The 16,495-nt window shown below is 44.6% G+C and overlaps 1 protein-coding gene across 1 annotated transcript in view; it reads left to right on the forward strand.

Annotated features, from left to right (window-relative positions):
* KIAA1328 (KIAA1328 ortholog) overlaps nucleotides 1–8,016 on the forward strand; it is an 898,127-nt gene extending 890,111 nt beyond the window's left edge. The window contains exon 11 of the mRNA XM_086960312.1: nucleotides 7,503–8,016. Within this exon, the coding sequence (XP_086816438.1) occupies nucleotides 7,503–7,731 (229 nt within the window). The 3' untranslated portion in view covers nucleotides 7,732–8,016. The remainder of the gene's footprint in view (nucleotides 1–7,502) is intronic.
* The last annotated feature ends 8,479 nt before the right edge of the window (nucleotides 8,017–16,495 follow it).

Here is a 16,495-nt window from a genome sequence, read left to right on the forward strand (position 1 = left end):
GAAAAGTAAACTTCCTACTCGTAATCTTCCGGTAAGTCAAAGTTCAAACATAAGCATAAAAAGATGATGGGTAACTCATCCCCATCCCACCTCCCGAAGTCAGGCAAGAAGGCACCAGGGTGTCAAGCTAGAGGTTGTGCCCCTTCATGGTCCCCAGAATCCAAATTGGTTATGCATCTGGTTCTTGCATGCTCTGAACTCGCCTAGCCATTGTTGGCCCTGCAGCAGATAGAGGCCTTCAAAGAGGCCATGCTGCAGATTTTTGGTGCACTTTGATCAGTAAGGAGAAACTGATGTCTCCAGTCAGACTACCACCAATGGGTCCGCTCGATTCTGTCTGCCCTCTCTGTACCTGCTACTGGTTCCCGTACAGACCTCTGCAATTATTGTCCAGGCTGGTCCCTTCCATAGTGGTGCTGACGGGTTTCCCCAACCCTGAGATTACATCTACCTGATCTCGACTGAGTTTGCGCTATGAGATCACAAAAGTGCAACCACTTGTAATTCAAACTAACTCTGACCTGACCTTTGAATCAACACTGCTACCAGCAGAGAATCCGTGTGTTGTTTAGCTCAGACTTTAACCCAGTCCAAGAGGTCTTCTATGTCCTTCAGAGAGACAGATGAGGACTGTTAAGGGCACACGTTGCTTCCCGCATGACTATACTGATGATGCAATATATCGGGACTTATTTAACTTGCATTACATCAGTGGACTACATACATTCCCCAAAACATAGCTAGATTTGCTTAAGGCCAACTCGTAGGGAAAGCACCTAATTTGCAGTGGTGGTTCGACAGAAACTACAGACAATCAAATGTGCTCACTGAAATCCTTCATCTAGTGCCCCCTGCATTTGAGCCATTGCTAAGGTTTATTGAAGCCTATACTAAATCCTCTTTTTGATAACTCCATTATCATGGACCCCCTAAATAGAGATTTCCACCTCTGGTCCACCACTACGCTGACGAGCGTCTCCCCTTTTGAGTAACTCATTCTATCCCATGCTCACAACGCTATCAGGGCTGCGCAACCGTCTGAGTCTGCGCTAGCCTAGCGTCTGACTCGAGCACCAGTTACCCCAGCAACCGGGCCCCACGTGAATACGCCCCGTCCCCCACCCCCCCTCCCGGCAAACACGGAAGTACACTTTAGCTTCGCGGTAGAGCCCGTATCTCACTCCCACTGAGCACCTGACCGAACCGCTGCTAGCCTAATCAGCCTGACTTCCTGCTGCCACAAGTAAGTCCAAATATCTCCCGACCCGATGAGTCAAGGTTTGACGGAACCGTATAGTCCCTCTCACTTCCCTATGACTTTTCGTTTTAGATGGTGGCTGCACGGTAGAGCAGGGTCGGGGGAGCTCATGAAGCCCTGAATCAGCGTGCTTCGAGTAAGAATGTTTTCCCTATCTGTTCGCATGTGTATGACTGCTTGTGCTGCCCGTATGTTAGTGTTGCGAGTGTTTGTTTTTAACTAGATCTCAAATAATCAGCACTTAAGATCTTTTTTTGCACCGCATTATTTTATTTTCAATCACGGCACGCTCCGATACTGGGGCTTAGACACAGATATTGTTTATTCCTTATGAGACGTACCCACTCATGTTCCTGGCACTCACGGGTACAGCGGCAATCGTATTTCGGCGTCTCACGATACAACACAGGTCCGAATGTGGCATAACATCCTGATGGCAGTAAACGTGTGTTTTCTTTCACAAACAGCACGCAAGCCTGCTCCAGTCACGATTGCTCCGGTCCCGAAAATGGGCATAATATCCCCACACAGTGCACAAAGCACAATTCTTTGTATGTTTGCACTGGATTGCTTTGCCCTCAACGCACCCTTTCTCGTTCCTTTTTTCCACATGTTTTTACCCGAAACTACACGGAGAAGTACACTTTTTAATGAAATCACAGTTTTGTGATTTCACTTACACTACTAGGCGAGGGCAGGATACACCTTAGCGTGTGTAGACCACCCAGCCTAGGTTACACTCATCCTGAAGAAAACCTCTATAATCACATGAAGGTTGAAACATGTAGACCTATCCTTTTAACTTTTTACGTCTAATTTTTAACACCACAGCCTACCTTACAAGGCAAAGGTGCCACATGTAAATATATTTGTATATATATTTTATTACTGGTTGTCCAACCATACCAGAATAAAGACTTCGAGTGGGTAGTGTTGAGACCACTTTCAATCACACTTTCTTATTCATATCACATATAAACAAAAAAAACAGCTCCACTGTAATCAGGTGTCGCAGCACACCTGGATGGCATTCGGCTATCCGGGTGGGACCCCGATGATGAAGCATGTCACTAACAAGGTTGGTGAGTGAGGGGTCTTCTAAGGACAAAGGATTGTCCCTGATTGGGTGGCAGGGCTTGCACCTCAATACCGTACTAATTGTACAGGTATTTAGTACCTGCGGGGGTTACTCCTTCATTTGTTTAATTATTGAAACCAAGGGGACTAGGAGTTCCTACTAGACCCATAAGGTCAAACGACCCTTTCCCTCCTAATTGTTTACAGGAGAAATCACACTGCCAGAAATACAGGCGACAACTTCTAAGCTAAACTTAGGGAATACTCCGGGCTCAAATGGCCTCCTGGTCGAATTCTTTAAGAAGAATGCTGAGATCCTGGGTCCTCGTCTCCTTAAGATGTACTTGGAGGCTAGGGAGGAAGGACCCTACCACCAGATCTGCACTGGTCTACAATAGTAGTGATCCAAACGAAAGGAAAACCAGCGATAAGGTGTAGCTCCTTTCACCCGATCTCACTGATTAACATTGAGACTAGGATTTTATCGGGTCCATATATGAATTTTATGATTTTTCCTGTTGCTCAGCTGTTCGGATGCCTTTTTGATTGCATGCAGTCTAGCATCTCAGGTTCTCTGGTTTAGTCTTATGTATTGATGATGCTGAGCGCAAATGAGAGTCCAAGACCTGTAGTGTCTACCTTTTCTCAACATTACCAAATCGAGAGGGCTCTTATTTCACATTATTTTTACAATATGTCTCCCCAAACTCAGTCCTCATCCTCTGTTTACAAATGTTGTGGTTAGGAAAATGCAGCACATGGCTTACCTCAGACCTCTTGTGTAAGGCTTATTCTCTAGATACCACATCTAGGGCTGCCTTGTACGCTGTGTTAGCTTGAAGTCCCCTATGGATGCAAGGCGTTACCATGTACCAAATGTGCCTTTTTTTATACGCTAATGAGAGAGCGATCTTTCTATACCAAAATCAAACACTATCCTATATAGTTTATGAATATGGAAAAAATAAAGACGCACAATCAGAACTCATGATACATGCACACATATCATATGATAAATAAAGAAAAATAAACAATGGTTACCAATGAGAAACCGTGTATGAGACATTTAAGTGTTAAATGGATGGTGGCCACCTGTACAATCAATATATAAAGCCCTAAAGTTACAGGGCGGCTACCACCCCTTGACGTAAAAACACACCCACAGATGTAGTGGTGCATGGGATGGGGTTGGACGATGTGAAGCGGCTGAATGTGGGGCATCTGCAGAGTGGGGGTAAAATATCAAGAACAGTAAATAAAATAGTTCTTACATTAAAAACAAAGTTTGCTATTGAAAGGAAAGCTACCTTTTCAGGGCATTACTGTGAGAAGCATTGCTGTTATTGTAACGTTACTACACTTGTTGTGCTGTTTCAGTGTATGCCATTTCTGTGGGGGGGCATTTTTACTTACTAGTATCACCTTAATGGCAGCTCCTTTGCTTTTGTGCTGTTGGCTTCTTTCTTGTACACACAGTTGCCACTTATGAGTCTCAGCCAACAAGGTGTGTCTGACCAGGCTCAGAATCTGATCTGAATATGTGCTGCTGGGAGCCGGGGATGCTCAGGTGGAGCTGGGAGATTTATTGTTTGAAGTGTTTTGAAAACAGTGTTGCACATGTGCAAACTTAATAGTGTTGTGCAGGATTGTTGTCCAGGCTGAGAAATACACTCGGTTATATAAGCAGTTCATATAAGGTTTGCAGACTCACTTCATAAAGTTCCCACAATGCTTGGCTCATAGCTGCCCAACAACCACAAAGGTTACTTACATATTTTACTTCTATTAGGGAGAATGCTATATTAAGGTTTTGGAAGACAGCGCTATATTAAACTTTTTCAAAATTCACTTAGGTTCTGATGTAAATATTTTGAAATGGTAAAGAGTTCCTAGGTACAGAAGCTACTATTCAATTACTACTCACTTTTTTCAGCCAGTGATCTGTGGTAGTTCATTACGGGAGAGAAGCCCCGCCCATATTTTTCATTGGCTTGTGACTTTGTCCTTCGTAAATGCTGGATTCTGATTCCTAAATAGGCTTGTTAGTCCCACCTTAGTACAGCCTTGTCTTCATTTATAACCTCCCATGGCTACTGGCCCATTTACTTGGTTGTTACACAGTACTTGTATTATTTTCTTTATTAAGTTTCTCTTGCTGCAGACGTGATGACGTGCTTTGCTTAAATTCAGCGCGCCATGCGTGTTTTCACTTTTAAAGCAGCCGGGACAATGGAGGAAGCTTTGAATCCAGTGCTTTATAAATAATAATAATAGTAATAATAAATCCACATTTGTAAAGCGCACAATCACCCGTAAGGGTCTCTAGGCGCTGGTGGCCGTTGGGAAGATTAAGCAAGCTATTGCCCAGAGTCGCATGGTGCTGAGCTAATCTGTCGCTGGTGCCGGGCATCAAACCGTGATCCCCAGATTCCGTAGTCAGTCACCCTAGCCGCGGCGCCACACCTCATCCATCTTTAGGTCTCGCATGTTTTTTTCAATGGCCCTCTTCCAATTTTTTGCAATTTTTTGCCATATATAGTTTTATATTTGTGATGCGTGCTATCCGATATGCTCCCTAAACCATACATGATTAAATGTCAATCGAATTCGAACATGAATAAAGAATTGTTTACTATAAAAAAAAAAACGGACGCCAGAGAATTCTCTTCCGGGTGACGCCCATGGTCTCGTGTGATGAAATCAATGGGCGGAGCAGGGTTTGAAGTTGTGGTCACGAGGCGATGGTGCTCTTCGGCAGAACCTGCTGACTATAGGCTGGGATCCCGAGATGGCGGGCAACCTGGTGCAGGAAGAGTTCACCACTCCAGAGTCAAGGGCTGAGTCGCTGGAGTGCCAAAGACCCAGAATTCAGCAACTATTAGAGGTCTCACTCACGGTGCTAGGGGTTTTGCATCCGCTCCCTTTCTATGGAACTGGCAATGGGGACCAACGCATTTGGGTATTGCTGAGAGGCGCCAGCAAAGCAGTGTGAAGGGCTAAGGTGAGAACTGAGTAGAGGGGTCACTGGGGAAGGGAGCCGAGAGTGGGGTGAAGGGGAGAAGCTGAACGAGGAGCAGTGGCGAAGGGCGGAGTCGGAGTGCCGAGAGTGAAGGGTACAACCATGTATGAAATGTAGGGAGGATAGGGAGCGGTGTTGTAGAAGGTATGTTGCGGAACACCTGACATCGTTAGGGCTCCGATGTGGCACAGCGGAAGCGAGATTGATTTCTACTATCTTGACAGACAGAGTGGACACTGTTAACTCGCATTAGACTCAATCGGGGTATACTTCTGATAACTGTATGGAGTGAGGTATGCTGCTGCTGATCACTGAAAGCTGTAGAAGAGAGTTCATGTGGCAGTGTGTGATACTGCATGTCACTGGTGCTCTCTCTCAATGGAAGCTGTGGGGAGTGGCCCCTCGTCTCACTAGATGCTGTGGGGTTGCATAGTGCTTGACTGGAAGACGTGGGATTGTGCCTCGCTTCAACGTAGGTTGTTGGGTTAGGTAATTTGCTTCACTGGATACTGTGAGATTGTTCCTCACTTCACTGGTTGCTGTGCCATTGTGTCTTGCTTCATCGGACGCTGTTCAACTATCACTATTGGGTTACTCCACGCCTCACTTACCATTCTTGGACTGTGCCACGCTTCACAATACGCTGTAGGGCTAGGCAGGTGTTTACTTGACGCTGTAGGGTTGTGCCATGCTTTCCCAGACACTGTGATCTTGCGCTATGCTTTCTCAGATGCTGCAGTATTGCTCTGTGCCTTCTCGAATGTTGCGGGGTTGCTCTGCGCGTTCCCAGATGCCGCCGGGTTGTACTGCGCGTTCCAGGACGCTGCGGGGTTGCTCTGTTGTTCCCCGGTGCTGCAGGTTGCCCTGCGTGTTCCCAGGTGCTGCAGGGTTGCTCTGAGCATTCCCAGGCGTTGCGGGGTGCTCTGCGCGTTCCCGGGCTCTGGGGGGTTGCTCTGTTCTTTCTCGAGTGCTGTGGGGTTGCTCTGCGCTTCTCCAGACGCTGTGGGGTTGCTCTGTTCTTCCCTGGATGTTGTGAGGTTGCTCTGCGCTTTCCCGGGCGCTGTGTGGTTGCTCTGCGGTTTTTTGAATGGAGTAGAGTTGCTATGCACGTTCCTGGATGCTGTGGGATTGCTCTGCACTTTACCAGAAGCTGGGAAGTTGCGCTATTATAGGGCGTTGTGGGGTTGTGCTGCACTTTCCTGGACGCTGTGGTCCTGTGCCCTGCTTTCTCGGATTCTTCGTAGTTGTGCCAAATTTCCAGAGTGCTCCTTGGCCGCTCTGCATTTTCCTTGATGTTTTAAGGTTGCTCCATGCTTTCCTGAATGCTGTGGGGCTCCTCTGCACTTTACCAGATGATGTAAAGTTGCGCCATTCCTTACAGGATACTGTGGAGTTGGACTGCATTTTATGGGATGTTGTGCGGGTGCGTCCCACTTGAATTAGTACTGTGAGGTTGCACCACTGTAAAGAAGGTGTGGCTTCACCAAAAAGGCAGCACTTAAATTCTTTTCAAGAAAATACTTTGTCAAAGAGCGGCATGCACGAGAGTGCGTCCTCACTCAACGAAGATCAAACTAACTGGCTGCAGTGGCATTCTGATCTCGTTGAGAAGGAACTGTGGCACGAGGCACATGTTTAACCATAAACATGTTATTAATGGCGGGTGCCATCCACGAGAACAAACAGTTGCATGTATAAGAACACTTTGTAACCTCCAATGGCTACTGGCCCCTTTACTTCGGTTGTTACACAGTATGTGTTATTTAGTCTTGTAAGCACTATATTCTTTATTGAGTTTCTCCTACTTTAGGCACAACGACATGCTTTGCTTACACCCAGTGCGCCATGCGCGCATTCACTTTCAAAGAAGCTGGAACAATGCGGCCGTTTGCTTGCATTGCCATAGGTTTGCATTTAAGTGTGTAAACGCCTCTTGCAGGTTTTGTAAACACATAAATAAAAGGCATTATCATTTAAAATTCAATAGCTCAAACTCTCGGAAATGCGAGACCTATTGCACTGCAAGTGCTCGTTTATTTTGGCTCCACGTATATTTGTACCCCCTCTCCAGACACATAAGTAGATGGTAATGTAGATTGTCCGTCGTCACGGTTTACTAACGATGCGTCAATGTTTTGTTTTCTGCAGGTATGATGCCTCTCTCCTCAACCTCGTGGACGATATGACCCCGATTCCCACGCAAAGACATCAGCCTCTTTACCAACAAGCATTTGACTGGACCATGGAAAGCGTGACCCCCCGGAGTCAGCACAAGCCTGCCCGGCGCCCCCTGGCTCTCGGACCCCAACAGGGACGGAGCCAAGGAGACGAGGAGCTGGAGGAGAGCCGTATTCTTGAAGACATTTTCTTTATTTGATCAGCATAATTCAATAGTATTAATGTACGGGTTGATTTGAGAAGTACCCACCCCATTATCTGCAGTGGGTTTGTTTACACTTTCAATCATTTTAAAAGTCGCTATTAACTTATTGGGTTAACAGTAGCGTGCTCATAGACCATAGCTGTTACCATTACTGTTTTTTTTAAGAAATCAAGTTCCAAACACACACTTTTTTAGTCTGTCAGAAAATTCTTTTTTTATTCTTTTTTTAATCCAGTGTGCTTGAGCTTTACTTATAAATAAAAAAAACATTGACACTTACTTACACTGTACGAAATTGATGGCAGTTTCCAGCTGTCTTTTTTAGGAAGTACATTTTAATATTGATAAAGCGGAACGTGTCCAGCCGAAAAGAGAAAGATGGCGTCGCCCTCAAGCTGCCAACGTTCCAAGCACTTTGATGCATTCCCTATCCCGCTGCCAAGAGCAGTTCGAATCGACACCCTGATCACACCCCTTCCGTGTGTGATCATGCCACTGTGCGGCTGCCGGCAAATCAGTGGGGCTACAACCAGCACCCCTCAAGGGCTGCAAACAAGCTTGCAAATTCAGGATAACCATGTATATGCAAATTGACTGATTGCTATGTAAATTATTCTGGTGATACAAATTAGTATAGTACATGTGGGCAGTGTGGGAAATCGAGCTTCACAACCTTGGGCTATGAAGGCACGTGACCCAATGTTAACTATTTATTTGCAGATCTCAGGCCTTTTCAGTCCTCCACACACATCCCCGCCACCTAGAAACCAAGCAGTGAATCAGTGAGGGGCGATATCTGAACTGAGTGTCCTGCAGCCCTTTTTGGTGAGGTTGAAAAAAAAAGTGAAGATTATCACTTGAATGTCAATATTTTAATGCAAATTCTAATGCCACAGACACACTTGAAAAGTGAGCTGGAAACCCTTGAAAAGAGCAGAGATCCAGGTCATTGTGTGGAGGCTGTGTGCAGCCAAGATACCCCGGTGATAGCACGCTACATAAAAATACATGCTCATGGCCGACGTCCATCATGGGTTTTACATCCTCCTCAGGGCATCGGTGGCAGCTTCAGAAGCCTTGTGTATGTTTTTTGGGGCGAGTTGGAGGGGTCTGCTGTGGCAGTGCTGTGTTGCAAATCCTGCCACGCCTTCCCCATGGTTGGCCTGGTGGTGCTGGGCTCAAAGCCTCGTCCCCATTAGAGACCCTGTCCCTTCAAGGCATGGCACCCTCCTGTCACATGGTAGACCTTATTAAAAGGTTGTAAGGGATACCTCCACATTTTTACATACTTTTAACTCCATGTGGTTACTGGCATGCTTTAAACAAGAGCGTAGAGGGGAGCAAATCAGAAACTAAGTACATATTTTATACTAAATTGTTTGTTATACAAAAACAGTAGGTTTTTTCCACCTCAGATAAGTGACAAATTTAGATCTCCCAAAAAGCATTTCTAGGAAAAGAGAGATTGTATTTTCAGAGGTGGCATTTTGCATGAAATTGTCATTTACTCCACCGTATTCCCACTGCGAAACAACATCACTGCAAAACACTGGCTTCAAAGCTATTCTCTTTAGTGATGACAGCAAACAAGTAGCTTTAGATTACATTCTTGTATCCAACATGTCTTTAACGTTGATCTCAACAGGATTCCCGCCCCCCCCCCCCCCCCCCCCTCAATCCGCGAGCCACAAAGTTCTCAAGCTCTCAGAGGTGATGTATTTCTGATCCATAAATGCATGGTCCTTGCACTGCAATACATCTTCATATGGGAGTGCCTGGACCTGGTAAATATGGCCGCGGATTAGCAGAGTAATCACTATTTGTCTCGACTACATTAATCATATTTCTCCCACCATTAGCCACTGGCATATGCTGTTTTAAATACCATGCACCACTGCTTACCAGGGCATGAAATGAGTTTGTGAAGTTGCCTGCATGTTAATCTTAAAAAAAGGAAGAAAGCTGGAAGGAGACCGAAAAGGAGAACAAATTGGTATTGTTCTCTGTACCAGTGTTTTAGGCATTGGGCTTAATATAATACTGAACTATTCCCTAGGAAATGTCTCGGGTTGTTGGGGTTATTTCGCAAATGTATATATATCCTGCCTCAGTCAGGAAATATTTCTGATTCTGAACACCTCTTTTCTTTTCTATGGCTCTCCAATGCTTATTTGGTGTGCCAGTAAGAGGGGTTGGGCCTCGTTCACTATACTGAAATGGGCTGCGCTACATTCAATGCAATTCCAGCCTGTCGATTGAGGGATGCGGTTTGTAATTGATAGTCTATGGAGCAAGCCAAATTACAGAGCACTAGACGCTAGCTGTTGCTCTGTAGGACATTCTATTTGTATTAATTTGTGTCCTAGTGGTTAAGAGATAAAACCAAAAGAAAAAAGCAGAATTGAGAATACTAGTCCCATCTCAAAATTGTTGGGGCTCAATACCGACTGAAACACAAATAAAATCATCCCCATTCTTAATAGGATTCTCTGATCTGGAAGCTCTTTTTCATCTTTAACTTGAAATAAACTGTTGCGTTTGTCCAACGCTAGGCAGGGACAGCACCCTATTTAAATCTTCTATCTTTCTTTGCCTTTCCAGATAAATGTGCTTCAAAGTTTTAGTATACATTAAAGCAAATGTTTCCAGTTATAGTCCTTCAGGGAGAGAATCATACCTGATTGTTAGGATCACAGACTATGTAAGTTATTTCTATTTAGAGTCTGTGGTGTAAATTCTGCCCGTAAAAAGTTGGGCACCCTTGCTTGAAAGTTGTCTTTTAATACAATGTTGGACTCCGCAACAAACTGTGCAAGCTGTGAGCCTTCCAGGGTGATCTTTTTTCAGTCTTGTTTAATCTCGGTAGGATCTAGACTTTGACTGATGGACTTGTCTGAACCTACTTGTCTTTTTTTTTATTGAACAGTTCTTCTAGAGGACACTGGTCCAGCATTGTTCTGCCAGTAGACTCTTTTAAATAAGACACTGTGCAGCAGCAGGTCTTGATGGCATCAGTGCAGTGTAAGACTGTTCACTTTTCCATTATCATTCTTGGTGATATCAGGCCACATGATTTCTCATACATAGCGAAATTTGAGCAGTTAGGATGCATCTTCATACCAATTAATACTTTTTCAGTCCTAATGTCGCTATCACACATAGATAAATCTGAGGGAGGAGTACAAAAGGCAGGAAGATAAATCAAATATAACATATGAAGTTGCACTAAGCGCTAAGTTGTTATAATGATAGAATTTAGTTCAAATGTGTATTGATCTTGGGTAAGAAAATAGTCTATACAATTTTCTAAGTTTTAAACAAACTTGTAAATCAAAGAATTAAAGAAGTTAGCGCTCTAAAGATCTAGGTCTTAATGCTATATTTATATCAATGACTGTTTATGTGCAGGACACAGATATAAACCCTTCGGGTGGGATCTACTCGCTATATGCACATTTGTTCTTCAGGAGGTTCACATTTGCCCATGTCTATTAGTTGCCTGGTTATCTTCAGCCACTGGTGAGGTTTGCCTATCAAGTGCTTAGCATGAGACATTAACTCCAAACATGCGCTTTTTAACATCGGTGTGCTTCAAAGTATGGGTTTTGGTCTCTAGTGTCACTTTGAATGTTGCCTTCAAGCCAAAACCTCCAAAGTTTGCCTTTGGTGCGACTTCCACTTTTTCTTACAGCACAAAGGTGAGAAATCCTTGCATTTCGATGCCACACCAACAAAGTAAAGAGAAAGGTAAGGTTGTCCTTACATCGTTTTTCAACATCTAGACTTTTTCTTTGGTCAGTACCGAAGTTGTTCTTCTGTATAATGTTTCCTTTACCCTGTCTATTTCATACCGTCTGGATCAAAACTTTTTTCCAGGTTATTTCTAATATATCTGTATGCGTTTTATAATGCAAACCTAGCCTATTCTAGTAAATTGCCGCTCCTACAGTGTCCTGATTGAATCCCCTTCCCAGACTTCGCCTCTGAATTGAAAACCTTTCCATAGCAACTCACGTCTCAGGCACAAGGTTGGTGCTGTGAAGTCCTAGCGGAAGCTACATAACTTCACCAGAAGTGCCACCTCAGCTGCAAAAAGTATTGACAAAGCCGACAGGTCTGGGCTATGTTTGGCGTACACGGGCTTTGTTGTAATGGCATACATGATGCGCTATTATGGCGCTAATGCAAGCTTAGAATATGACCCACCATTCCCAAGCTATGTTGTAAAAGCATCCAGAATTAAGGTGCGTACAATTGAGCGATGCCGTTTAAGGTACCCATGTGTTGCAGGTCGGCAAATGGAAAAGCAAACTTTAAAACATAAAAACAAAGCTTGACTGGATTGGAGGTTGATTACAGAACAGCTTGTTCATAGATCGTGGGTGAAGCCCAGTGTGATACTTAGTGGCCATCTTGAGATGGAGCCTATTGTATGACGATAAATACACCTTGGGTGTAACAAGAGGACAACATTTTTTGGGATGCAGGAGCTGGCAAGCCACATGAACACCTCAAATGGCCACCAAACAAGCAGCATGCTGTCCCACGAACGCAGCAGACAAGCTGCATGTATCGCAACCCAATTTGTAGAACGACAAACTTTCGCGACCCACCTAACTTCAATAGACATGAGGCAGGGGTGGTTTACTAATGTAGTAACAACAATTGTTTGTAAACGTCACAACCTCGACCACACCCTTTGATATCAGACGGTGGCCAAGATTTTGCTCTGCCCATAGAAGTTGCAGATGTTGAACTGTACAGAAGTCTGGAGCTGGAACACTTTTCGTGTTGTGGTTCTGCCCTGTGCATACGCTCATTAAAATCATAAGTCTTCTGAACAATCTTGACGTTCATACCAGTGATTTTAGCTAAAGTTTGAAAAACCTCATGTGCAGCAGAGTATGGGGTAAGGCCTCATAAATATTTGTATGTGTTATAAATGAGACCCAGTGGTGTGTTTTTGACACTTTATATAAATATATTAATATATATTTTTTGCAGTTTTATACCGCGTGAACATGGCCCAAGTGCATTGAAGCGCTCTGCATGAGCGCTTCAATGCACAGAATTTACACCACGGACTCTAAATAGAAATAACTTACATAGTCTGTGATCCTAACAATCAGGTATGATTCTCTCCCTGAAGGACTATAACTGGAAACATTTGCTTTAATGTATACTAAAACTTTGAAGCACATTTATCTGGAAAGGCAAAGAACGATTACATGACACAAGGTCAGATTTGTTTTATTTTAAGCATGGAAGATTAAGTGATTTTCACAGAATAAGGGATGTTGAGTCAACACCGGAACTTGGATCCAAAGTCGGCAGAACTGGACATGTGGCCACATATATATTTCCTAATTTATGCGTGAAAGTCATATATAAGTAGTTTGGTTGCGTATGCTAACAAATAGTGAGCACGTTCTCTGTTGAAATGGCTTTGTGGGGTAAAAAAAAGCAGCGACAAATATTGGAATGTTCACCCAGAGTCTTGCTTGGATGGCTTTGTGTTAAAGCTGTACGTAGTGACATAGTTCAGCACCTTTGCACTGGTGCACAAACGAGGCTGATCATTTTAAATACTAGTTACTCTTAGACCAGGACTTTCGCTACCCACCAGAAGGCCCGACCCACATTTTGGAAACAGTGTTGTAGCTCATTTGATTTTTATGATGGGCAGCAGACATGCAAACGCCTGCCATATTTTTTTGTTTAAATACTGATAGGCCTCTTTATTCGCAACTGAGGGTGTTGCCGGCACAGGTTTAGCAGGCTGTTCCCTGCTAGCATCAGGCCCCTTGAAAATGTATGCAAGCCTGCAGCAACTTGAAACCCCCCCAAAACAAAGGCTGACTCTATTGCCTCTTGATGCTGTTATGTGGATACAAATGAAAAGGGGCTAATGTTGGCCCTCACACTGCTTCACAACCCAAATGCCCAATGGCTGCCATGTGGGTTGACCCAAGATGTGAATGAAAATGGCAATGCAGCCAATTTCTGAAGAGGACTCACTCGCTCTTTGCCCACTCTACGTATACTGTCCTCTGGGCTGATCAGATATGTTAATGACATTGACACCTCAGCAGTGCAATGGCTAAAAGAGGCAGTGCAATGGCAGAAAGGGGGTGGCGTTAAGCGTATATATGTAGTTAAATGTATTTTTTACTGAAGCCTGGAGAGAAAGCTAAAGTGGTCTCTAGACCAGACCTAAAAAGTGTACTCAGAAGTTGGTGACCCCGTTCATATCTTCAATGTAGGATCTGTAGCCAAGATCCATAGCTGCCTAGTTTTCCTGTATTTTTTTAAATTTCAAATAACTTCTGCTTTTTGGAGATGTCTATGATGGAGTTAATGAGTTTTAAGCTCTGCACCAAGTACCATCTGCCGATATTGGTCACAAATCTTCACTCATTCCTGCAACACTGCTTCTGATAGATACTTCTAATTGCAGATTCCGCACCTTCGATTATGCTTCAAGTGCCAGACTGGATCTAGACAATTTTCCAGAAGTGATCCTGTGTGCAGTTGTGGTGCTTCACGCTGACTTCGTACTGCCCCGAAAATAACTGAGTGTAGCTGCAAATATTTGCCACCCTTGTGCACTGATGTCAGTTCCTTTGTTTACACACTTACCAGCGTCGATCTGAAATTCTGCTTCCACCTTTGTGGGTCTTACGATGACTCCAAATAAACTCTTTGACAGAGGGCTATTGAAGCCATGCTGCAACTCTAGGACACGGATGTTGGTTACAAACTTGAACAAGGTGTGCCTTTGGTGCCTATGCTTTAGCCATGACTCGAAGTTGTGACACAAAAGCGCCCAAAGGTGATTCAAGGCTGGAAGGTGAAGTAGTACTTCGCTGAATATAACTAGTCATGAACTTCATGCAGCGCATGCACCAAATTACAGGCCTGGGCCTAGGGCTAGGGTTGTTCTTGTGGCTATTTCACTTCTCTCTTGAAATCTGAACGTTGGAGCCCTTGCTTTCATTCAACTGCGCTCTCACAGATGCCTTGATGGCTACCTGGTTCAAACTATTTTCTTGTCGGCACATTAGTCAGCAGGTGGCCAGGCAACATAGTCCTGTGCCTGGTGATCTAGACTTTCTTTCCAAACACCCTACTCCGGAAAGTCCTACTGTATAGGCTTCAACAAGAAGGGTACATTCTAGTTCATTTCTGACCAATCCCCTGGATACAACATCCTTTCCTTTTGGCAAGCAATTCTTTTTCTTCTGCCGGCCTGGTACTGAGGTCCATGAACTCACTTGGTCTGTTGAGCTGAGATACACATAACCTATGGGACATGGCCAGCGAGATCTTGCCTGCAGCCCTCAATAACCTGGTGGCTTCGTTGGTTCAGATGGTCGATGGTGGCAGGACATGGCAAAATAAGACAACTGCACAGGCTTGAATAATGCGGATTACATTGGCAGGTCAGTCGTTACCAGCATTGTGTTCCGCAGAGATGCTCCAAGGGCCTCGCCTCCATGGCCAGTTATGCAACACAGAGCTCCAGTCCTTTTTGGGGCCTCAGACGTGGCACCAGCAGTTATCACCCATGCCAGCATGGGCAATAGTCCCCCAACTCCTTTTCCTCTGCTACAGGGGCCAGCAAACCACTTTAATTTGTATACATCCATTCACGCCTGACCAGTGGGAGTCATTATTCATTACTTCCTTCTAAGGATGGTAATCCTTCATTTCTGACGGACGGGTCTTGCATATTGTTGCCCTACCTTTAATTTCCACCCATTCCATCCCCACTGTTCCTCCCACACCAGAATGTATTTTTGAGGAGCACTGGTCTATCCTGCTTCAGGAGGTACATCACTTACTCCTCAAGGGTGTCACTGTATTCGTACCAGATTGGGATAAAAGCGAGAATTTGTTATTCAAGCTAATTCTTCTTCCTGAAGAGGATTGGGGGCCTCAGGCCTATCCTGGACTTTTGACCCCTGGATACTTACTTGCAGAAGAACACATTCAAAATGATCATGTTGACTCAGATCATATCTGCTATGAACCTGGTAGACTTTCTGGTATCATTGGACTTGCATCTTATATTCCAATCCTGCAGTCCCACAGCTGTTACCTGTGGTTGAAGGTAGGTTAGGAACACTTTGAATTTGTTATGCTCCCCTTTGGTCTCTCCTCTGCCCCTTGGGTACTCACAAAAATGATGGTTGTGGATATTGCCCATCTGGGGAGGTTACCTTGCTGACTAACTGCTGAAGGAGAGCTCTCTGCAATCCTTAGTAGACCACTTATGGATGATGCTGATTCCCTAACATCGTTGAGGTTCAATTTAAAAAAACAGGACACCTACCTGATTTCCTCCCAAAAAATTCTATTGGTTGGGGCATTTTTGAACATGGTGGCATTCAAAGCCTTTCCTGCCCTGCAGCGAGTCTGGGATATTTGAGCTATGATCCTGATATTTTAGCCTCGATTCTGGATCTCAAAGAGGGCGGCTCTGAGGGTTCTTTGCCTCTTAGCATTGTACATCCTCCTTCTCACTGGGTGACACGTGGGCCCTGGATGGTCTGAAATCTTTGTGGATCCAACATCAACGCTACCTTTCCGACCCCATCCAGGTCTCGAGGGAGACTGCCCAAGATTTGCAGTGATGGCTGACCAATCACAATTTGTCCTGCAGAAAGACTCTTACTTCTCCCGCAGAGATGGATGCATTGCTCCTGGGTTTGCAGAGTCCCTGGGGGATGTTGAGGTCAGAGGCCTCTGGCCTGCA

Source organism: Lissotriton vulgaris, chromosome 3_1, assembly GCF_964263255.1.
Source record: "Lissotriton vulgaris chromosome 3_1, aLisVul1.2, whole genome shotgun sequence".
In the NCBI taxonomy this organism is placed as follows: domain Eukaryota; kingdom Metazoa; phylum Chordata; class Amphibia; order Caudata; family Salamandridae; genus Lissotriton; species Lissotriton vulgaris.